We start from the raw sequence: 25,038 nt of genomic DNA, 5'->3' as shown, positions 1-25,038 counted from the left end.
ATGATGAAAACTATTTTGATAAGAATATTTCACTCAATAAAAGAAAAGGTAATGTAATACTGAAATAATTATCTGCACTTTTATTCAGTTTTTATTTTTACATTTAGATTTACATCATACATGCCATATGCTAATATTGAACAAGACATGATGAGGCTGGATGATGGTAAAATAGAAACTGATGTGAATTTCATATAAGCTTTGACAATAAGTAGGATAAAGGATTTTTAAAATATTCAAATATATATCCCATTGTGGAAAGCTTTCACTCACTGATCTGGTATGTTCACCCCCAGATTTCCAAATTTCACACTCAGTCTCCAAAAACCAAGGGTATTTCACACCACTGGTTCTAAAATCTTAGGATGAATGCTCATCATAATCACCAGCTAGCATTCAGGGCAGGGGAGACAACTTCAGAGAACTGAATTTAGGATCTGAGAATGAAACATGTCAGTACAAAATAAGTTTAAGCCACATCAGGTTTAGGGATTTCCTCTGTATTTGGCTTAGGTCCATTTCCTGAAACTTCTGTAAATCTGTCTACAGAAGTCAGCACTTGTGAGAGCAGCTTCAGGTTTTCTACACCACTCAACAGCTGTCTGAAATGCAAGAAATGAAGTTTCCACAGAAATGATATAACAATAATAAATTATTTGTATTTAATCTACCCATCCATCAATGCAAATGTATGTTAGCATAGTGCGTATTCCTATAAAGGTAAATATTTCAACAAAACTATTTTGCAAGGCTTATCAGATGACAGCAATAGCTAATGCGTACACCTATGCTAACTAGTAGCATTTGACCAAAACCAAATTATTCCAATTCTTAAGTTGTTGGGCAATACATCTTTCTGATATTACAGATTTGGCATCATAAAGCCTGGCTGACAGCATAGCTTGTTTTATGGGGCACTGTTAACAAGGCATTTCCTATTGAATTTCCCGCACATACCAGATGTAGGTGAATGGAGTAATAAAACCAAAACCCTCTCAAATTGGGAATGAATACAATTACTACTCACTATACTCAAGGAACATATATCTATACATGTACCTGAAGAGTTAATAGTGCACAGGACACTGCACCCAAAGAACAGCTTCAAGCAAATATAGAGCATGGAATAAAGATCAAAATGACCTACTTTTGGAATTAGGGTGTCATGCCCACCATAGAGTATCTATAAAAAGGTATGAAATATTACCAAGTAACACTGCTTGAGAAACTGACCTAAATGTTATGCTCCAAGTTGTTGTTTTTGTTGCAGGGTTTAACGCCATTTTTCAGCATGCGATAGACTATATATGGCGGCCAGTATTAATGGTGGAGGAAGAACCTGGGAAATCCCCGGAAAGAACCACCTACCCTTGAGAACTCTGCTCCAAGTCAATGATGTTTGAAATGTAGGTCAACTGACCAACTTATGATGTGGTCAGGTATAACTCAGTATAATGGATCCATAAAGCCACATGGCTGTAGGCTCAATGATCAAGTGCTCACAATAAAATAATTCAAGCTTGAAACACAGGCCATTGTGACCTAATTTTGTCAAGACACTGTAGTTATCTCCGTGTTGGATCCACACATTAAACTACAAAGGTGTGAGTGCCAGAAAAATATGGACTGAAAATAATGTAAAACTGAACTAAGGTATGATGGATAGAAGGACATATAGAAAGATAAACAAAAGTGCAGCCAGATGAGGTTTAAAGTATATGCCCCCTTCATATTTTTTTGGATCATACAAAATGGCTAGTGTTCTTCAAAATAAATTCAAAAAGATGGCATGAAGAAAGCATAAGAGGTTTCAAAATTCTGACCGGATATGGTAAACATAAAAAAAAAAACATATATATGATACTCTTCACCATTAAGTGTAACAAATCTGTCAGAAGACAGCATAACTCACCTTAACACAAATGCCAGCTGAAATATTTAGCTTAATATTGTTCAAATTTTTAAGGAAAATTCTAGCTTGCTGGGCAATAGTCTTTAATTTTTACCATCATAAAACCCTGTTGACAGTACAGTTTGCTTTTCCAGGCATTTGTAAAGGAATTTCAGGAAATACTAAGCAGTTAAATGTGTGAATATAAATAAAGCAATCTCTAATTACGTTTTATGTTACCACTATTCATAATTAAAAAACCACTTACATACACAGGTCACAGTGGCCTACTTTTGGAATTATAATGTCATACATACCATAGAGAATTCATAAGACTGCTTAAGAAACTGACCTAGTAATTGGTATATGAAATGCAGATCATAGTGGCATACTTTTGATGTGATGATAACATGGAACATAATGAGACTATAGATGAAACCACATGATAGACTGAAAATTAAAAGCCATCTGATATAGTGATACAGGCAAAAGTAGTGACTAAAGCATGAAATGTAAGAAATAATGACCTAATTTTGGCCTGACAGTTAAAGGGGTGCTCTACAGATATCAACTTCTGAGAGAGTAGCAGGTGTAAGGCAAAGTTCTTTACATTTGCAACATGCACAATAAAGAGAATGCTGGCATAATGCTATGTTACTTTCATGTACTGTGGCTGAAATTTCTTTGGATATACTTGTGAAAATTGTACATGATCTAAGCAAACAGCTAACTGCTCCCTTGTGCTAAAAAAATCAGCCTGAATTAATCTATAGTACACTATCATACAGTTATTAAAATACAGAAAATGAATTTTGCCAGACTAGACAATACAAGCTTCTGAAAGTGCAATGAATGAATTACCAAATATAAAAGATGTTTAAAAAACATTATTGACTCTTTTTTTGACAATTAACCTCTGCAGTCCAGGAAATGAAAATGACCAATGAGAGCTAGCAGTTTTTTGAGAGGTGCACATCTGGAGTAAGGCCAAGCTGTATACTCTATAACTCATAATACACCCATCAATCATACACCAAAATAAAGGGAATTAAAGGTTCTTTGAACAATAACTAAAATATACAAGGTCTTTTTATAAATAGCCAGTATAACCAGTGAGTAAACCCAGGAAAATTCTTTTTCTTTTGCATTCTAACCCTATGCAAAATATGAAACTGTAGAACACCAGCTAAGATCTCTCCACACAGGATCCAAACACTAAATTACAAGACTATACATTTAAATGAAAATGCCAAAAAAAACACGGCCAAGAGAAATACAAAACTGAACCAAGGTATGATGGAAAGATGGGCAGACAAATGGGGTTAACTATCAAACTCCTTTCCATAATAATAGTGGATCATACAACAAACTTAAACCCAATAAAAAATATGTCATAATTTTCACTATAAATTAGATAATAAGACTGATGAAAACAAACAAAAGACATGACAGATAATACTTATAAATACACAGAATTAAAACCAAACTTTAAACACCATACATATATAACCAAAACCTTAAACACCATATATAAAACCAAAACCTTAAACACCATAAATATATAACCAAACCTTAAACACCATACATATATAATGAAATCTTAAACAGCATATATATATATATATATATATATATATATATATATATATATATATATATATATTTGACCAAAACCTTAAACAGCATACATATATAACCAAACCCTTAAACAGCATACATATATAACCAAACCCTTAAACAGCATACATATATAACCCATACCTTACAAGGCACATTCTGTGTGACAAAGTTGAATTTAAATGTATAGTTTTTCCAACAAGCAATAAACAAACCTAAAACACAAACTTTAACCTGTTGTTGACATGCAGCCTTAAATGTCAATTTTATCCTCAAACTTTTTCACATGAATTGCAAACCAGCCAGTAAAACTAGATAAAGAGAGAAATGAATAAGGTCCATCATATACTACTGACACAATGGAGTGAAATTTTAATTAACAGATCCTTCATGCAAGTGGGAGCCTTAGGTGACTGAGTGGTCTAAGGCGCTCGCCTTTACAGATCACTCACATCTTACATCTGTCCACGTGGGTTGGAGGCTTGGATCGTCCAATGTGAACATGTCAGAAACCTTGACAGTAGTTTCCCATAGGATGGGGGGTTCTTCCTGAGGTCTTCTTGGGTTCTTCCTCCACCAAATGTACTGGCTGCCATGTATAACCTCTTGTGTGCTGAAAAATGACATTAAACCCAGAAATCCACGAATTTCATATCAGCCATAATTAAAACCTCAAATGCAACTTGGACCTTATGTCAGACACTCATGAACACCAAATGTGTCAAATCAGCTGACTGTGTGTCACCACCAAAAAGGAATAAGTACAGCAAAATGAACAGGATCGGTTCTTTCAGTAAGGAAGCTTTCAATTTCATCTTAAAATTTTAAAGATTTTTCTTTTTTTTGGTGCAACAATAGTAATCATTTATTTTTGGTATGACAGGTTGTAGAGATTCCTATGTGGCTGTTGAATTCCTCACCTTTTGGGTTTGAGATTTAAAAAAAACTCAGGATTCACTGAATGTTTATCTCTGAAAGATACTGTATAGTTTAATGCTTTTTTATATTTGTTACTTTTATATTTTATTTTAAATACATTTACAGAATTCTTTACCTTTATTTTATACATTTTATAGAATTTCCACATATTTACCTAATTTTATTTTATATACATTTGACAAAATTTGACATCTTTACATGCTATATTTTATTTTATATACATTTTACAGAATTTTAACATATTTACCTAATTTTATTTTTTATACATTTGACAAAATTTTGACATCTTTACCTGCTATACTTTATTTAGTAGTACAATATGTTTACATTTATCTGGAAGTTTTTATCTTCCTAACGTTTATGTTCAGTTCTTTATTTTTGCATTTTCAGAATATCTCTTTGATTGGAACCATATAGCTACTATTGTATTAAGGTGCTAGTAAATACAAATACATCATACGAACACATGATACCTGAAAAAGCATGTATAATCCCAATATTGGTTACATCCCTTTACACAGACATTGATTATCATCATATCAAAAACAACAATAATAATAATAATAATCAAAAACAGCATCATTATCATTCTAAAAGTGTTCATATTTTAATTAGGATATTTTGAAATATAATACATGACATAACTGTATCTTGTCCTGTGCTTCTAATGTGAACAATCTGACCACTAAGGATTGTACATTCCCTTCATAAATGATTCAAATCAAGCATGTTTTCTGGGTTAAAGCAAACAGATCATGGTAAATGATACATGACTTGTATGGAGCAGAGAACTGTGTGATCTCCAAATCACCAATTAATTATTTCTGGATGTGCCTTAAAAGCATGTGTATTATTGGTTTTGTATTTTGTCACCTAAAGCCACCAATTTAGTACTGTCTGTACTTGCTTAAAAGTCTAGTCCAACTGCAAATTGCAGAGGCTCAGGTAAGTTGTTGCATTATGTGCCAGCTGATCTGTGTATATGCATTTTGACAGGAGTATCCAATAGAACAGAACACAGACCCTGATCTGCAGGTGCATTATACAACATTAGATCATGGTCTGTATTTTTGCATTTGGATTTGACTTATAAGCAAGTATATAATGTATGCATTATGTCTTGATAGTGTAGTGGAAAAATATGAACATTATAAAGTGTTTGAATTGATTCGGATTTTTTGGAAAAAAAAGTTTAACGTAGCTTTAACAATTTTTCAGTCATATCGCTACGATGTCTGCAGTGTCAGTTTGTAGTGATGTCTAGCACTGGGGTATCATGCCGCAGACATGTAGCATGATGTCCCACCCAGTCACATTATTCTGACACCAGGCCAACCAGTCCTAACACTAACCTCTTAATGCTGAGCGCCAAGCGAGGCAGCTGTTAGTACCATTTTTGTAAGTCTTTGGTATGACTCGGCTGGAAATCAAACCCTCGACCTCCCACATCCGAGGTGGTTGCTCTAACCACTAGGCCACCGGAGCGATATGTTTGAATTGATCTTGTACCTGAGTGAAGTGTTTGAATTTATATGTACCTCAGTGAAGTGTTTGAATTGATCTGTACCTTAGTGAAGTGATTGAATTGATCCATACCTGAGTGAAGTGTTTGAGTTGATCCATACCCGAGTAATGTGTTTAAGTTGATCTGTACCTGAGTGAAGTGCCTGAATTGATCTGTACCTGAGTGAAGTGTTTGAACTGATCTGCACCTGATAGATGTGCTTGAACTGATCTGTACCTGAATGAAGTGTTTGAGTTGATCCATACATGAGTGATGTGTTTGAGTTGATCTGAACCTGAGTGAAGTCCTTGAACTCATCTGTACCTGAGTGAAGTGTTTGAACTGATCTGTACCTGAGTGAAGTGCTTGAATTGATATGTACCTGAGTGAAGTGTTTGAATTGATCTGTACCTGAGTGTAATGTTTGAACTGATCCATACCTGAGGGAAGTGTTTGAATTAAGCTGTACCCGAGTAAAGTGTCTGAACTGATCTGCACCTGAGTGAAGTGTGTGAGTTGATTTGTACCTGAGTGAAGTGTTTGAGCTGATTTGTACTTGAGTGAAGTGTTTGAGTTGATCTGTACTTAAGGGAAGTGTTTTAGCTGATTTGTACCTGAGTGAAGTTTCAGCAGTTGCAGCTGCTGAGGAAAGCTGTTCAGATACATATTTGGTTCTTTCCTTGATGTCTGTTAGTCCCCTATCTCCAGACTGCAATACTGTGTTCTCTTGTAAACTTGACACGTGAGCCTTTGAAGAAGACACAGTTGTTACTTCATTTAATTTCATTTAAATATATATGTGTATTACATTTTTTGTACAAATTTTTGTTTTAAGTTAGTTATGAAGTTCTTTTTAGTTAAGCTACTGGAAATTCTCCTGATAAAACTGATTAGATTAGAAATAGGTAAAAGGATAGAGACTCTACAATTTGCTTGACTTCCAAGGAGCATCTGTTGTCTACTGATCATTTCAAGACAGCAAGCTTCTTACTGATTGGTTTCCTGATAAGCGTTTCAATGCCAAGTATCTGAAGGCACATCATTACCATCTTAGTCTTATTTTTACATATTTAACACTTACTATACATACTTGCATATAAGTCTAGTCCAACTGCAAACTCCATATACCTATATCTGCCTCTGAGTCAAGACAGTTAGGAGTAATCAGCAGAACAAACAACAAAGACCCTAATCTGCTGGCACATTAGGTGATTGCAGATCAGGGTGTATGTTAGGATTTTCGCAGCTGGACTTGTCTTATCAGTGAGTATATAAGGTATGCAATAAATACAACATTCCCTCATTATAAGGCCATTCATTATAACATGGTTCTATTTATAATAGTGGATATGGTTATGAATCCCCTTTCAGTATATATAAATAAAATTATACACATGTCCTTCAAAGGCAGTTTCAATGTAAGGCAGTATATGTCTTTCTTTCTAGGCGGAATAGCAACATGATTTTCATGATCGAACCATACTGGATATCAGATAGATACAATTTTTACTCAAGACTAACAAGACATACTGGATATCAGATAGATACAATTTTTACTCAAGACTAACAAGACATACTGGATATCAGATAGATACAATTTTTACTCAAGACTAAAAAGACATACTGGATATGAGATAGATACAATTTTTACTCAAGACTAAAAAGACATACTGGATATGAGATAGATACAATTTTTACTCAAGACTAACAAGACATATTGGATATCAGATAGATACAATTTTTACTCAAGACTAACAAGATATTATAAATGGCTGCTGTTATGGCCATACTGGATGTCAGATCAACACCATGTTCATTTTAAGATCAACTAAATATCAAAAGTCTTTTTGTGGACATCTCATGCTGAAATAACCATCCTTTCAGGTGAGGTAGAGATTAAAAGATTTTCAAGATACCCACAGTGGTAGCCATAATGGACATTAAATTGACACCATTTTCATTTTGGACCAACAAGATATCATGAAAGACTTTAAGTGAAAGCCAAATGTTGATATGACCATCCATTCTAAAGGAGCAGTGTTAGAAAGTTTTCAAGCTGGCTGCTGTGGTGGCCTGAGGAGTACCATTTTCATTTAGAACCAACTGGACCTTGGTACCAACATGTTTGTAAAGTTTCATGGCAATCCATATTGTTTTGTTGTTGTTGTTGTTGTTGTAGGGTTTAATGCCATTTTCAGCACAAGATAGGCTATACATGGCAGCCAGTATAAATGGTGGAGGAAGAACCCAGGAAAACCCCAGAAAGAACCACCAACCAAGGAGAAGCTACTGGCAAGCTTTCTCACATACCAACACTGGCTGAACCTGAGGCTCAAACCCATGCAGACAGAGGTAAGATGGCAATGATCCGTAATGGTGAGTGCTTTAGACCACTCAGCCACTTGGGCCCCCTTACAGTTTTGCAGGAGTAGCAATAACAAAATTGTACCAACAGGTGGATGGATGCCGGAAGACAGATGACAGATGGACAACAGAGTCATCCCATAAGCTCTTCTGGTCTAAGACTAGTATAACTAAAAGTGTCATTTTTAAAAAGCAAAACCAGGTAAATTAATACTCATTAAAATAAATGAAACCAAACAGTAATGCAGTTGTCATATCAATAAATGTAAGACTTACTGTTAGCCATTAAGCACATGCTACATGAAATGGCAGTTTTATACCACATTAAGGAGGATTAATATTTAACAAAATTACAGAAATCGAAGCATATTTCGTTTATTCACAAGATGGTAAACAGATATCAAGAATTAAATATGACACTTACCAGGTAAAATATTTTCAATCAAAACTGGATGTAGTTTTCTCATGTGATTTATAAAAATTCCATTAAAATTTTGATGATATCATAATTATTATGAAAGTGATATAAAAAATATAAAACTGTAGGAGACCAACTTTCTTATTAAGACAAATAAAATTTTGGCCATTTTTTTTATTTTTACACATTTCATTTAAAGATAAGAAAATAATTAAATTTTAATAATTCAGAATATAATTTTTGTGCTGAAATCTTTTTTCAACTCATGCTTGTTGGGTGAGTGATTATTTTTATTTTTTTTAAACAGGTTTTCCTGGCAAAATTTAAAATTTTAATAAAGTACAAGAAATCAACTTGTGATGGCAGTGTCATTTAGAAAGTAGTTTGTGGATAAAGAGTGAGGAACCAGCATGCCATTGTAAGATCTATTCTAGGATGCACATCTCAAAAAATTGTTCTTAAACATCAACCAAATGTGTCAACTCATGCATGATATTTTCTAGCCCTCCATTATGTTTTCCTTAAATCAACATTCCAATATTCTCCATTTAAAAAAAAAATGGAAGGATGTTTTAGAATAGATCCTGCCATTGTATAATATTATTTACTTAAAGATCTGAATATATGTGACTCTTCTCTGTGAAGACAGACCTAGATGAATTACCTGTAAAGTCTTGACTTCCTGTTTCAGTTTGGCCACATTCAACTCAGCTGACACAGCCCTTTTCTGAAGAAAAAAAAATGACTGGATAATAAAAAGAAACATAACAGTTTCATTTGACTGAATAACAAACAAAAAAAATGCTTCATAAGCACAAGTACTTCAATTAATTAACCACTATTCAGCCAATATCGATAATATAGAGTGATCAACAGAGAATTAATAATAATAATAATAATAATAATAATAATGATAATAATAATAATAATAATAAGAAGAAGAAGAATGGTTTATTTTCTGAGGGTACAACTCATTCAGTCAAAATCTCACATTAGGCACTCCGGGGCATGTAAGATTCTATATACAATAATTATAAAAGAAAGAAATGAACATATTAACTTTAGGTCAATGTCACACAAATATTTGACTTAATACTTGCTATGTGTATACAGGTACATTATTGTAACATGTTTGTTGCTCATTTATGCATACACAAAACAGATAAGAAACAGCATGAATGTTTAGTGACATGTTTTGGAGGTTGAAATGTCCTGATTTGAACACAGCAAAATACCCAGGCTGTTTTAGTTCATATGGTAGCTGTATCCATTCAGAAGATCTGTATAGGTAAGTGTCTTTTTCAATGCATTAGTTCTTGGTTCTGATCTTTTTAAGCACAAGTTTGATGCTTAATGAGTACACAGAGACAGTATGGCTGGCTTTGACAGTAATATCATTCAGGCAATGAGGTGTCAAACTATGAAGGACACCTATAGGATTCTTGTGTCAAAAGGAAGCCAGCTTAAAGACTTAAACAGGTCAGCTGATGGCATCATTGGATAAACATCTAGAACAACTATAGTTACACACTCCTGGAAACTGTTTTTGTCAAATTCACATTTCCCCACACTAGCTCAGTTCTGACCTGCTTAGTATACCATCCACCAAATGCCCAAGCTTCATGGATAGATGTTTGATGTTCAAATAATCATGGCTACACCTGGAAACCTGGACTTGTTCTTATCTATTAGGGAAGCTGCAGTGGCTCAGTGGTTAGCATGATGGACTCAAATTGAAAGGGTGCAGGTTCAAATCCTACCATCGTACCAGCCTGGATCAGCTACCATGGTGTGTCCCTTTTTGCAAGGCACTCAATTCAAGTTGCCGTGGCACTAAATAACCTCCTTGTGTTGCTATACCATAAAGCACAAAACCAAACAAAACCAAATCTTCTCTTATCATTAAATATAAATTTTCACTAGTCTTACATATTCTTGCAAGTGTGTTAAATATGACACAGCCATATAATCTTAGCCAGGTTGTTACAAAAAAAGCAGACAAATTGTACCTCATCTATGGACCATGTATATTCCACTCATCTCAAAACTCATAAAATGAATAGTACTATTACTCACACAAAGTGACCACTGTCCAGTGTGTCTTACTCATAAGATTGTGCCAAAAATGTTTCCTATTGCATTGGTTTTAAAATAAGGATTGGTAGGAAGGTTTTATTTAAAAAACATTAGTATATATAATGTACTAAGCACTCCAAGTACTGGGGTAAACTGGCTCAGTTAGATGCACAAATCAATTTCGTGAATTTTTTTACCCTGTGGGGTAAGAAGTGCTAGGGTCAGCAATGAAAAACAGGAATGGTCAGCTGACCAGAAGCACAGATATTTTTGGGCAGATCTTGGGATACATACAACAAAGAAGAGAAGGATTTAGAAAAGTTATAAAACAAATTATGAAAATAATTCCCTACTAGAATCTGCTTATGCATCATTCAAAAATTTCATAAGTTTATTCTCACCACAGCAGTGATAGTTACCATCAAACAGTGACTGTACAATATCATCGTTGTTCCTCAGAAATCCTGAGGTTCTTTCCTTACTGAGGTGAATAACATCGTTCGAATGTACACACTAACTATAACATACCCATTTCGTTCACAAAAACATCATTGCTCCTCCAGGATAAAATTCAGGGTCTGTTCTATAGGTAATTGCCAGGTACCTTATTTGTGTCACAAATGACTGATAAAATATACCCAGTTAAGTCATGAATGTCATTCAGACTATCCAACATAGTATGTCAACAGTAGCCAAGCCAATTTTCTGTTGGTCAAGTAATTTTCATAATTTCAATAGCAAGATTGCTAGTTAATCTTGATATGTATATGACTACTGTTTTGTGGGAAGGAAAACAGCATTCATCTACACCACCACCAACACCACCCGCCAGTTTGTAACCTCCTTGCAAGTTTAAAAATGAACAGCATCATGGATATAAATAAAACCTCAAAACTCTGGAGATTATTGACAAAAGGGTTGCAGTGATTTTGACCTTTGGTCAAGGTATGTAGTCTTGATCTAAACTTTATTACTTATTAGACTTATCATGGCTGTGACCTTTCTATTACCCCAAGTGCAATCCATCTACAAAATTTGGTAAAGGACCTTACTTTAGAACAGAATTTATTGTACAAAACCCAATTTTCTTTAGCCACAATAACTCGGATCTTCAACCTCTTGACCCCAAAACCTCTTCCTTGTTTTAAGAGTAAACCCTTCACAAACATTGGTCAAGGTATATAAAACTAAAGTCTGTCCTTTTGATCTGCTGACATCTATCCTACTCCAGCCAAAAAGTTGGGTGAAGGTAGAACTAACATTATTGTCTGTAAATCATTCTTCTTTCAGTCACAATGTTCCTGATTTCTGACCTTTTGACCCCAAAATTGATAAGACTTCTTCCATACAAATAAAATGCAAGCCATTTACAATTTATGGTAACAGTAGTTGGCAAAGAACTGGAGCTAATTTGTGGAAATGAAATAGGGAACAGATAGATGGGCAGACAGACTACATTAAAACATGATATGCTCCATCTTATGTTGGAATTAAACACCATTTTTATATTAAGCCAATTAAGAACAAAATGTCTGAAGCATAACTACACACCGTGGTTGTTGTCAGGTTCTCCTCCACTTGTTGTATCACTTTTTCCATGGTAGCTGTCTCCTCAACTTCCTTCCTCTTCAGGGCCTCCACCTCACACACAAGCTCGGCAACCCTGATATGGTTTACATAATAGGTGTTCTTACGTGAATGCCATATATATATATATATATATATATATATATATATATATATATATATATATATATATATATATATATATATATAATTTATTAACCATGGAGAATAATTTTCCTCTTTTGCAAACATTAAAAGGAAAAAAATGTGAAACCATTCAAATCTTTAACAAACTGAAATGAACTGGGCACAATGTATGTTTCTAGCTTTCATTTGACAAAATAGGTGAACATTTTGTTGAACAAAATTTTAAAAAATTAGTTTTATTTAATAAGTGAAACTGTATTCAGACACCCCTGACATTACACTTGTAATTTGAGTGATTCTGACATATCATGTCTATTGTCAACATGAAATGGATAAATGAAATCTAAAAACAAGCCCATTTGCTAGAATGTCTATGCATGGTAAGATAGAAGTCATGTAGCATGATATACAATTAATTTTTAAAAATAATTCATAGCAAAATTATGTGTGTATTTATGATTTGAGAATAATGTGTATGAATTAAGATTCCTCTACTAAAGACAGATTAAGGAATGAGGTACTTTTGTCAACAGAAAATACCAATGATCTGCAGTGGAGCTGGTCCAAATAGGTGGATGGTAATGGTCTCATGGGATTTAATCTGTTGCTACTTTATTTGCTTCAATATATGCAACATTAGTTACCTATGCAAGCTGACCAACAAAACACTGCTGTACAGAATTCATCATCTCAAATCCCCATAAAATACAAACAAGTAACATGATGACTTTAAATCTCACATTGCTGACTCAAATCCCCATAAAACCCAAACAGGTAATATGAAGGTTTTAAATCTCACATTGCTGACTCAAATCCCCATAAAACCCAAACATGTAATATGATGACTTTAAATCTCACATTGCTGACTTAAATCCCCATAAATCCCAAACAGGTAATACGAAGACTTTAAATCTCACCTTGCTGACTCAGCAGTTAATTTTTGCTGACTCTCCTGAAGTTGCTGTCTTAAATTGCTATTCTCTTCTCTAAGCTGGTGAAAAGTAAATTAGAAATTATGAATAAATCTGAATAGCATAATTCAACCTTTGCAAACTAATTTATAAATCAAACAATGAAAATTTATTTGTAACAACCAAGTGTAAAAAGTGTGCATTCCATATTATCAAAACTTCTTTACTTGCGATCAAAGTGGTATGACCTAAACTTGTAGTTTTTAAGGAATTCAAAAGTTTTAATTCAAAACAAAAATAAAATGCTGAACATATTTGAAATTCTGACTCTGAGATAGCAAAGTTAGTAGTATCTGTTCATTTCCTCATACACCTGGATGATATAAATTAAACAATCTTTTAACCATACAGTCAGGCACTTGAAATGTTATATGGGTAATCAAACAGCTTTTGCATTTACAATTTTATATAAGGTTACTGATGAAGATACTATGGGGTAACAATGCATTCTGGTCCACAACAGTTGCTGAAATTTAAAGTCCTATTTCTGATAATTTTAAGATTTTTTTAAACAGTATACTAATATATCACAGGATTCATAAACATATGAAAGCAAATTTTTAAGTAAATTATCTTTCTCGGAGAATACAGTTGGGGTGCCCACCTGTTGCTGGACTTCACTACTGTCAGTGGCAAATGAGAGCCAAGGGAGAAGACTCTGCACATCAACATTCTAGAAATGAAGGCTGTAATCAACATCTTTCACTTTTGGAAGATTGACTCTCAGGAAAAACAGTTATTATATCCAACACCTCTGTGATGGTGACCTGTATCCTCAACCAGGGGTCACCAAATCACCTGAAATGTGTGTTCTGGTTTGGCAGTTTCTACATTAGTGTAACAATCTCCATATCAATATACAATTCAGACACTTTCCTGGCAGACTCAATGTCTTGGCAGACACTCTACTGAGGAGAGGTCAAGTCCTTCAAATGGAATGATCTCTCCATCATTCGGTCTTCACTTGGATCTGCAAGCTTTGGGCATGTATAATGACTGACTTTTTTGCGATGAGCAGAATCACAAGTTACCCACAATCATCTCTCCAGTCCCAGTCCCTGACCCAGAAGCTTGAGCCATGTATACACTGTTAATCAGGTGGGACAGGTTGTGGGCATTTGCCAACACTACCATGGTCCTGATACCAAAAATCATCCAAAAGTTATGGGGTCATAAATACCAGATGATTCTGATAGCCCCTCTCAGATGGGACAAGTCGTGGATCACTGATCTACTCAATCTAGTGATGGATCTGTCCAGGAAGATCGCAGGCAACTTGAATCTTCTTAAGCAGCCACGGTCACGGATGTTCCAACCCTGCCTGGGCCATCTTCTTCTGCACTACTGACTGTTATCAGGACAGCCATGCTAGACAAACAATTCAACCTTCAATTGTGGAGAGAATCCCAAGAGCAAGAAGGCCCTCTACTCTGAAGGCGTATGAGGGAAAGTGGCATGTTTTCAGGGAATGTTGCCAGACCAATAAAAAAGTCCCTCTGAGTCACTCAATCCCTCATCTGGTCAAATTTTTTCACTGGCACTTTGAGGAGAAACATGTGGTCCCAATCACTATCAAAGGCTAACTGCTCTATGATATTGGACACATTCTGGCATCACGGCAAATATGATATTTGGCATGATAATCACCTTTTGGATCTTTTAGCCAATTTTGATCTTAATTGACCAAAATCCATCACTCTGTTTCCAAAATGGAACATGTCCTGGGTTCTAACATGGCTCAATTCCTCTATCCAACACTTTGTTTAAGTTACTACAAGACATTTTTCCTGATAGGTTTAGCTTCCGCATGCAGGGTAAGTGAGCTACATGACCTTTCCATCACTGACCAGAACAATCTTCAGTTCAGTTCAGTTCAGACTGCTGGGCAGTCCTCTTGATATAACCAGGCTTTGTATTCAAAAACAGGTTACTGTCCACTGGCAAACCAAAGAGTCATCATTCACTCCCTCTCTTCCACAGACAGGTCGAGAGCAGCAGCCATGCAAAATCCTACTTGCATTTTCAAGCACTACCTGAAATGCACAAAGTTGTGGCCACACAAGCACCTCTTCCTCCTGCTGAAAGCCAGGAAACAGAATGTCAACTCTCATGCTCTTGCTTCATGACTGAAGTGGGTTATATGCTTGGTGTACACTTAAGTCTCACAAAATCAGATTTGCCTCATGAAGATTACCGCTCTTGAGATTAGAACCATCTGTGCCAGCTTCCCATTCAAACATAACATTTTGATGTGAGATATAACAGAAGCTGTTGGCTGGCATGCAGAGTCAACTTTCTCAAGTTTTTATCTCAGATATTTAGCATCGCAGAGGCAAACCTTGCATATGGTATGTCCAGTGACGGCAGCACAGATGGCCACCAGACCCAACTAAATCAGTCAACACAGCCTGTTAGCTTTTTGGTAGGCAAGAAGATTTCCATCTTTCTCTTCATAACCATATATAAGGGCCACAGGTCAAGTGACCCTAGACAGTGTTGCTTATGTAATTAGGTGAACAGGTTATCAATCACATGGGGGAATCCAGCTATTCTTCCCTAGGATACCCAAGGTAAAGGTCAGATGTTCAGTATCCCCTCCTCCTATTACTTATTCTCCTAACGTAATGTGATTGGTGAACATATTCACAGAAGAAAACAAATTTTTAATTAAGTTTCTCCAAGAATACTTACCCATCACATTACTTAAAATCCTCCCAACCACCCTCCATCTGAGCATCCCCATAGCTAACTCGCTCAGCTAAAAGCTAGTGACATCTGGCAGTGCTGAGGGAAGGTAATGGGCAAGAGTTATTGCCCTTTGTCTATTTTAGATAGATAGGGAAATTGTTTTTCGTCTTTTAGAAGGGCTGGATTCACAAGGTAGCAGGCTAATATTCCTAACGTAATGTGATTGGGGAACGTATTCAAAGAAGAAAGGTTTATTCAATTGAAATAAAAAGCAGATAGATTTAATGATACCTAGGGAATCAAAGATGCAATCTAAATCTGAGTGATAGTACAAACTTTTACTTTATTCAGACATAATTATCTTTTTATCTCAGTTAAAAGTAAAATTTCATGCTTTAGAAAAGTATGTGCAAAAGAAAGTTTTTGAGGGACTGCAAAGTATTAAATCTGTATCTTCAGCATGGAAAACAGAAAAAATTTCATAATTGCCAGGAATTCATTTTTATGACATCACAGAAATAATTTAACTATTTTTCCCTTTAAATTTTACATAAAATAATTTGCCACGTAGCATTTATTTACTTACTCAAAAAGCTTTTCAACTTTCCAAGGCTGCTGACACCAGTTTGAACCTATGATTATGTCCATTTGCACTGACTGTTCTAAGTCAAATGTTGTTTTCTTGTCATTTTTGAAGAGCAATTAAATATTCTTGCTCGTAAACCTTACAGACTAAAACTTACTATTTCTATACATTTTTGCATTTTCTATATAAATACAAAAATGTTGAAGATTATTGATTTAAAGATGTAGCACAATGACATGTAGCCATAAGCACTGGTTGCACCATGGCTATAATTGTGTGCAATTAGTAACCTACATGTATGTTGCTCCATCTGATTCAGTTGTAAAACTGGGGGTAAAACTGCAATCGACCATTGCTCAACTCAGTAGAATCCATAAACTCTCTGTAGCTCGACCATATGTAAACTGAGATAAACAAACGTTTTCTGTTGACCCACTAGAAGGCTCTAACGTTTAGAGATTATATATCTTTCCAAATTGTATAACCTACCTGTTTCAACTCAGCTAACTCCTTTGCAGAGATATTTTCCCTGGTTTGTCCAGATAAATCAACCTGTTCGCTCTGGATAATTTTTGCACTATCATCAATTTGCTGTTGTGAAAGAGGGTCAGGACTGTTATCTACACCAGTCCCTATTGCACCATCGGAGAGAAAGTCTGGTAAAACACCTACAACAAACTGTGTCCTACTAGTCCTTTCTTCTTCAGAATCACTTTCAAACAAATCTCCATCTACACCAGGCTCCCTTACTTGTCTATTGGAGATATGCCTTAGGTTATTTACTGCCCTATTTTTGAATGGAGACAATGCACCAATATCATTAACAGAACCATTTTCTATCACAGCACTAACATCAGGTATGTTATTGGATACAGGGAGTGTGAAATCTGGCAGGTCCAAATCTCTAGAGTGCCTGTCATCTTGGGTTGGATCATTCAAATGATCTTGTACAAAGTCTGGAAGGTCACTGGCTAAGTCTGGTGCACCTTTGGATAAACTAGAACTACTAGACTTGCTACTGATACTAGATTCACTCCCTTGAGCAGATGAACCCTTGTCACCAGACAGAAACTTCCTGAAGGAAAATGGATTCACATTCGGAGACTTCTTCTTCACTTTAGGTTTTGAGCTTGTGTCTGAAAATATAAAAGGAAAAATCCAAATAATGCACAGCTTAATATTGTTGGAGTGAAATAAAATTTACAGAAAAAGACACAAAGTAATAATAAGTGTGGAAAAAAATCCACAATGACTAACTGTTAAGTAAAAAGCTGCTAGTTAAATATAAACTAAAGATGTGTCTACATGTCACACATGCCCCTGCCAATATGATACAAATGAATGGAAAACAGGGGCTATAACTCTTTACAATTTTGACTGAAAATGGCACAAGTCCAACTTGATCTAGATCTTAATATAAATGCAACAAACTAATGTTACAGAGTAAAGAAACAATATTTGATTGACAGGACAAGTCCTTATGGAAAGACATGGGTAACATATATATATATATATATATATATATATATATATATATATATATATATATATATATATATATATGGGTAACTCTGCTGTTTGTTGTTTGCAGTTTTACTTGACTTATAAGCAAGTACTGATGGCAGTACATGTACATGTACTAATGTTATTATACAGAAACCATTTTTATTATTCCAGTTACTGTGACCTCAACCTTTACTCTCCTGACTGCAAAATCAGTAGGCTTCTTTATTCCTACTCGTACATATATATCCACAAATTTTGGTCTATGTATAAGATGTAGAACTAATGTTATTGTGCAGAAACTATTTTTATTCCTCCAAAAACAGAGACCACAATAAAAGCAATTCAAAAAAATATATTCCACTTTAAAACCAAAACAACTAAACTTTCAGTGATTGCAGAAAGTCATTTTATAACCAAGTTTTCATAATGGCAGGTACTTTAGTTCAATTTAAAAAGATTATAATGACAATCATCATCATCATCATTTAATATCTGCAACCATTTTAATTTAATGCCACCTGACATGCTAGGCAGTGTAGGAGTGGTCTAAAGTGCTCTCCGTTACGGATCACTGCCATCTCACCTCTGTCTGCGTGGGTTTGAGTCTCGGATTCAGCCAATGTGGGTATGTGAGAAAGCTTGCCAGTAGCTTCTCGTGGGTCGGTGGTTCTTTCCGGGGTTTTCCCGGGTTCTTCCTCCATCATTAATACTGGCTGCCATATATAGCCTATCATGTCCTGAAAAATGGCGTTAAACCCTACAATAACAACAACAAGGCAGTGTGACATCCTTTTATTTTCTATTTTGTTGCCACAAATGTTTCAACTCTTCATCATATAAAAAGTTACTAGTGAAAAAGATAATTGGGTCATAATGCAATAAGTTTGTGAAACACTAGCAACTGATAATAAAACAATATTTGCCTGACAGCTGGAAACTGTTAAATGGACAGGAAAAACATGTATCTGCATCAACTGAAAATACATATATTAACCTAACTTCTATCACAAATAATTAAACAATTAAACTTTGTACTCACTTTCACCTCTAAATTTAGTAACATTAAAATTGTTAGCTACCAAAAGAGAACTTTTGGAGCTGTCAACAAAGGAAAATACAGAAGCATTCACTTAGTTGAGTCTTGGTATATACAGCAGGTCTATGGTAAATCTCAACACCAGTCCAGTACACTGACTCCTCAGTTCTTGGGAAAATTTGTACATCTGACATGTATTTCATTGTGTGGGAACATATTAAGCAAATGACAGTAAAGTGGCAGACAGAGTAAAATAAAAAAGGTCATGTTTTTCAAATTCTTTGTTTTATTAACTGGATATTCCATGGCAAGCGATTATATTCCTGACTGTTTCAATGCCTTCTTGTAACAATGTGTTAATACTTGTACCTTTTTACATTCAAATGCAGAGTCTCCACTCTCTCTTATCTACTAGTTAAAATCATGTTCTAATAAGCTTTTTAATATCTTGTGCAGCTCCTAAATACTAAAAATCATTGTATACAGCTTATAATACAAATCATTTTGTACTGTCTCCTGCAGATGAGTCACAAGTACAAAGGTAAATTCCACACAATGTAGTGGACATTCACTCTTACTAAGATCATATAGCTGTGATTTTTTGATGGGGGCAATAAAACTTTATCCATCTACTATGACCTATGATGTGGACATCAAGATGACCACTATGCTAGGTTCATGGACAACAGCATGAATGAATTAATTTCCACTGTAGAAATTTTCTTTTCTAAATATACAATGCATGTACTGTACAATATTTTTATCTATATTTTAATGACACTGATTTTTATGTTTACGTATTTCACAAAAAAAATCTATTTTTTTAAACATTAAGATATTCATTTTTGATTAATCTATTTGTATTTTTATACTAATCAACCCTGATTTCCGATTAGATCTTGATTTAGTAAGGGGCAATTATTTACTTAGTTACATTCTGTACATTAATAAAGCCCTTTTAATTTACTTAATCTGACCATTTTGTAAATGTTAGGATAATGTCAGAATAATTTTAAATGTCAAAACAGATTTCAATCTTGATCTGTAAATGGGAAATATAAATAGATATTTCTTCATGTGTGTGTGTATGTGTGTGTGTGTAGTGTTTTACAGCACTTCTGCACAACAGAGGGTACTAACTAAAGGTAAAGTTGGACAAATAAAAAAAATAATTTGCACAAAAAACTTTTGAAAGATAAACTATTCCAAACCAATTTAAATATGAAGTACTAAAAATACATTATTAAGGTGTTAAAATAATAAAATACTATAAAATGTATATAAAGAAAAGATAAAAGTAAAACCCTTGAAGCATGATGTCAACATTTTTTTTTTAAATAAGCAGTATTCCCCCCAAAATTCTCTCTGGCGGTACATGAATATCATCATACAGTACCTTCATTCAGTTTACAACAAATTACTTCTGTCTCACAGTTTGGAAAGTGACACACTTCACAAGAATGTGTTTTACTGTCAGTGGACACTGCCATGGTAAGCACCTGCAGCAAGGTTCAGTCTTCAGAATGTATGCATGAGACATGTACCATCTATATTAGCTTATACGATGAGTCAAACTGCAAACTGTACATACCCAAATTTGCTGTCGTATCATGCACCAGCAGATTGGGGTTTGTGCAGTCTGTCAAGAGTAATTAGTAGAATAAACAACAATGACCCTGATCTGCAGGTTAATTGTGCTACAGCAAATCAGGATCAGCTTTACTTGACTTATAAGAGAGTACACATGGTATGTGTGTCAATCAGTGCAGTGAAACCTTTGTTCAGAAATTGTTTTATTCAGAGATACCACTCTCCAACAGTTTGCCTTATGTTAATAAGATTCTTTGTGGAATTTTCATTCCACATATTTTGCCACGTATCATGAACATGCTACCATGATTACAGATTTTACCCTGGCAAAGAGTTGGTGTTAGGTGTCAGTTAGGGTTTCTGCCAGACATCTACGCATTTGATTGTCAACATGTAGACAGCCATGAAAACTCAAATGAAATGATTATAAACATATCTTAGAAGCCTTGCCATCTTGGAGAATTACAATTACCATGACAGAAGACAACGATGTTAATTACACCTGTTGGTGTGAAATAGGAATGTCAGCTTTAGTAAATCAGAATCTCTGTATAAAAAAATTTGTAATACTTCAAATTTGTATCCAATCATTTATTTTAAGAATTCAGCCTCAATATGGTGAAACATGCCTTATACAATCACCTTTACCAAGACTGCAAATGCCTGGCATTTATTCAAACTTATGTTTTGCACATCCGTTTTGGAATTTCTGAAGTGCATATGGTGTTTTGTCAAGGCAGAATCATCATCAATCATTCACTGTTACGGCTTTTTCAAACCTTCTCTGGTAAATCAGTGTGCCAAACTGACATGATTTCTGATTGGTTAATATTCAATTGTTTTTATGATATTTAGAACTTTCTCTCTCCTATGTATATTAACTATTCTAATCCAGATTTACCTGTATTAGGGTATTTGGTGATCGAATTTAGATAATTTAGAAATATGAGAAAAGACAGTATTGTGTAAAATTAGAATTACAGAAAAAAGGATAGCACATTTTCTTAAACTGAATTTGTTACCTAATTAAAATAAACTGTCAAGATTTAATCCAAAAATATAAGAGGTTTATATAAATTAATTAGATAGCAAATTATAATGAAGGGTCAGACATTTATGTACGGAGACAACTTAGGAAGGAAATTATGAAACTAGTACAATACTGTAACAGTTAGAGTTTTCTAGTCTTTACGGTAACTGATGACAGTTTGTGAAACATTATAATCAACGACATATAAGATCACCAGAAGTACTACACTACACAACTGGATTTTGTTTTTCAGCAAGTGTATTTTTCAAAATGGAAGGAAATTAGTTACAGTTAAAATATAATGGTTGCCAGAACTGTCAGCTGATTATGGTATACACATCAAAAATGTATACATGACATAACTGGGCTATCCAATGTGTCTGTATAGGCTGCCAAGGTAAACTCTATTATATAGAAAAGAGGTTGGGGTGTGTGGGTGTAATTTTGAATTTCTCATATGAATACACTGTAATACATAAATGAACTGGTTGTGCATCAAAATGGTACTTTATGGTGTGTGTGTAATATGGATTTTTAACATAACTTTAACAATTTTTCAGTCATATCACTACGATGTCTGCAGTGTGGCAGTTTATAGTGATGTCTAGCACTGGGAGATCATGCTGCATGATGTCACACCCAGTCACATTATCCTGACACCAGGCTGACCAGTCCTAGCACTAACACTTCATGGGAATTACACATTAAATTCCATCAATAATAACACTAAGTACACTTTTGTAAAAGAATTATAATCTGACATTACCAGTATAACAGTGAAATAGATATACCTGTGTTCAAATTGTGGTTCTCTTACATACAATTTTGTTTCTGACCGCAAAATTATAATGTAATGGATGTGGCTGTAATGGTGTGATCTGTGGTAAAACAAATACAAATTATTCTGACAAAAAAATATGAATGTTGTTTTACCTTTTTAAAATCGGTAAGGGGGTACAAACAAATGGGAGTGTGTGTGAATACTATAATTTCTTTCGGAAGTTACAACCACAGACGCTTGACTGGGTGGGGGTTAATGTGTACACTCACCATTAAATGCTGAGTGTACACATTAGTTTCCACCCGAATCACGTGCCTGTGCTTACAATTTCTGAAAACACATTGTATAATCATTGTTGATAAACTTTAAACATTGAAGCCTGCTGTCCCTGCTGACAGGATTAAAATAAATATATTTTAGCATCGCTTACTAATGTCCACCAAGAAAAGATACAAATGTCAATAAATGTTTGGTTTGGAATATTAAATGATACAAATTCATCTTCAGATATACCAGTGATTCTACGTTACTGAACGATAGAGAAAGACAATAATAAATAAAGTACAGTTACGATCTAATGCAAACTATGGCCACATATCCTACTATTAAAGGGTTCACTTGCATAGTGTACTACAAATGCTAACGATACATAACACGGCGATAAACAGGTACTGAACCAACCATCTTCTACAAGAAGCACGGGTCGTGTTTTCTCCTTTTTCTTCTGCGATGAGGATTCAGGAAGATTGAAAATGTCAAACTCGTCTGAATCTTTGTAATTACTTTCTTGTTTACGTTCATTCTTTTTGTCTTTCTTCTGTACAAAATGTTTGAAGGAAAACGGGTTGTCCTTCTCGTTTTCGTTACCCCCCTCCGCCATACTTCCGCATTAAGGGGATCCCTTATTTAACTATCACAGCTGCAACAAATATTTTCTTTTCTTGTATTCTTAAAAGCTTGACACCTTTCCAAAGTTAGATGCTTTATTAACTACTAATATAAATATGACATTCACAAATGTTAACGACTTTAAGTAAATTATTCCCGCATTTCTTTCGGTGAGATGATTGTTATCAACTTACTCCCTCAAATGTATCAGGTAATTCGCTGATTTGTTTGAGGTGCCGTAGCGGACAAACGCTGGTCCAGTGAGGACATTGCAGTCGGTATGACCAAAAATGCAAAAAGTGCGAAAAGTTACGAAAAGTAACGAAAAGTTACGAAAAGTTCATTTAAAATTATAGCAAAATGTCAAATTTAACATTGAATTCAATATGGTATTATATGTAATTATTTTTATAATCTTGTTGCCCTCATAACAATTAAAATTAATAAAACGATAACGTAACAAAACTGGTGGTTATATCTGTTGAAACATGAAATATATTTTATGATTAATTCTTTGAAGCACAGTGTTCGTGTGTGTGTGTGTGTGCGTGTGTATATATATATATATATATATATATATATATATATATATATATATATATATATATATATATATATATATATATATATATATAAATATTGTTGTGTGCTAAGGCTCGAATAAAAAGTAACACAAGATATAGTGAAAAACAACAAGCTTTGAAAAATTAAAAAAATTATTTATTTCCCTGATAAAATGCTATCAAAATGAAAAATTACAAACTTACGGTTTTAAGAATCAAATCCAAAAATAATCTAAGAATAATCCAGGAATAAAATTTTATAAGTCCTAATATTTAAATGTTCTAATGAATTCAAGTTTGAGCCCCTACGAAGAATCCAAGATGGAATGGCAATGATGTATGCTGTATCCTGTACTGTGTTGAAGTCTACAGTTCTTTGTAGAAACTTGAGAAATAATCCAGTGACTGAATTAATGAAATTTCTTTGTTCAATAACTCTGCATGAGCACTCAAAATATTTCCAAAGAAACGAATTAATCTTTAAGAATCGAAATCGAATAAACATTAAAATGTAATTCCCAAAATGACACAAAAAAAGAAACACCTTTACATCCAAGTGTTTAGAAGCCCAACTGAGATTATTTCTCTAAAATGATGGTTTAAAACTTTAATTTTACACAAAACAGATGCCCAGATAATGGTCACGTGATTATGTTTACGTAAAAGAAAATCAAGTAGCCCCTGCATGTCCATCATAAGAAACAATCATTTTACTCTGAGAATAAAATAAAAAGGTTGTTTACTTCACTAAAATCTATTTACAAGTCGATGGTCACGTATCCAACATAGCCACAATCTCAACCTTATTATTCCCACAATAAAAATAAATTAAAAAATCTTGTTCAAGTAACGGTTACTAATTCTGAATTAAGGTCAG

At 34.3% G+C, this 25,038-nt stretch overlaps 1 protein-coding gene across 2 annotated transcripts; it reads right to left on the bottom strand.

Annotated features, from left to right (window-relative positions):
• Positions 1 to 65: 65 nt before the first annotated feature.
• On the bottom strand, positions 66 to 23,623 carry LOC149780282 (uncharacterized). Of its 2 annotated transcripts, XM_089937083.1 has the most exons (7): positions 23,392 to 23,622; positions 17,257 to 17,903; positions 13,440 to 13,513; positions 12,361 to 12,472; positions 9,398 to 9,460; positions 6,566 to 6,699; positions 66 to 602 (listed from the first exon to the last, which is right to left on the bottom strand). In XM_089937083.1, the coding sequence occupies exons 1-7, from the start codon at positions 23,588 to 23,590 to the stop codon at positions 470 to 472; spliced, it is 1,362 nt and encodes a 453-aa protein (XP_089793209.1). In that variant the 5' UTR covers positions 23,591 to 23,622; the 3' UTR covers positions 66 to 469. The 2 variants fall into 2 exon arrangements, with proteins under 2 accessions (XP_089793209.1, XP_089793210.1); XM_089937084.1 differs by lacking the exon at positions 6,566 to 6,699 and having other exon boundaries at positions 23,392 to 23,623.
• Between the last annotated feature and the right edge of the window lie 1,415 nt (positions 23,624 to 25,038).

Source organism: Sinohyriopsis cumingii, chromosome 16 (genome assembly GCF_028554795.1).
Source record: "Sinohyriopsis cumingii isolate HCF-2022 chromosome 16, ASM2855479v2, whole genome shotgun sequence".
NCBI classification, from domain to species: Eukaryota; Metazoa; Mollusca; class Bivalvia; order Unionida; family Unionidae; genus Sinohyriopsis; species Sinohyriopsis cumingii.
Note: the sequence above shows the minus strand (reverse complement) of the source record. Positions and strands in the feature narration are given on the sequence as shown.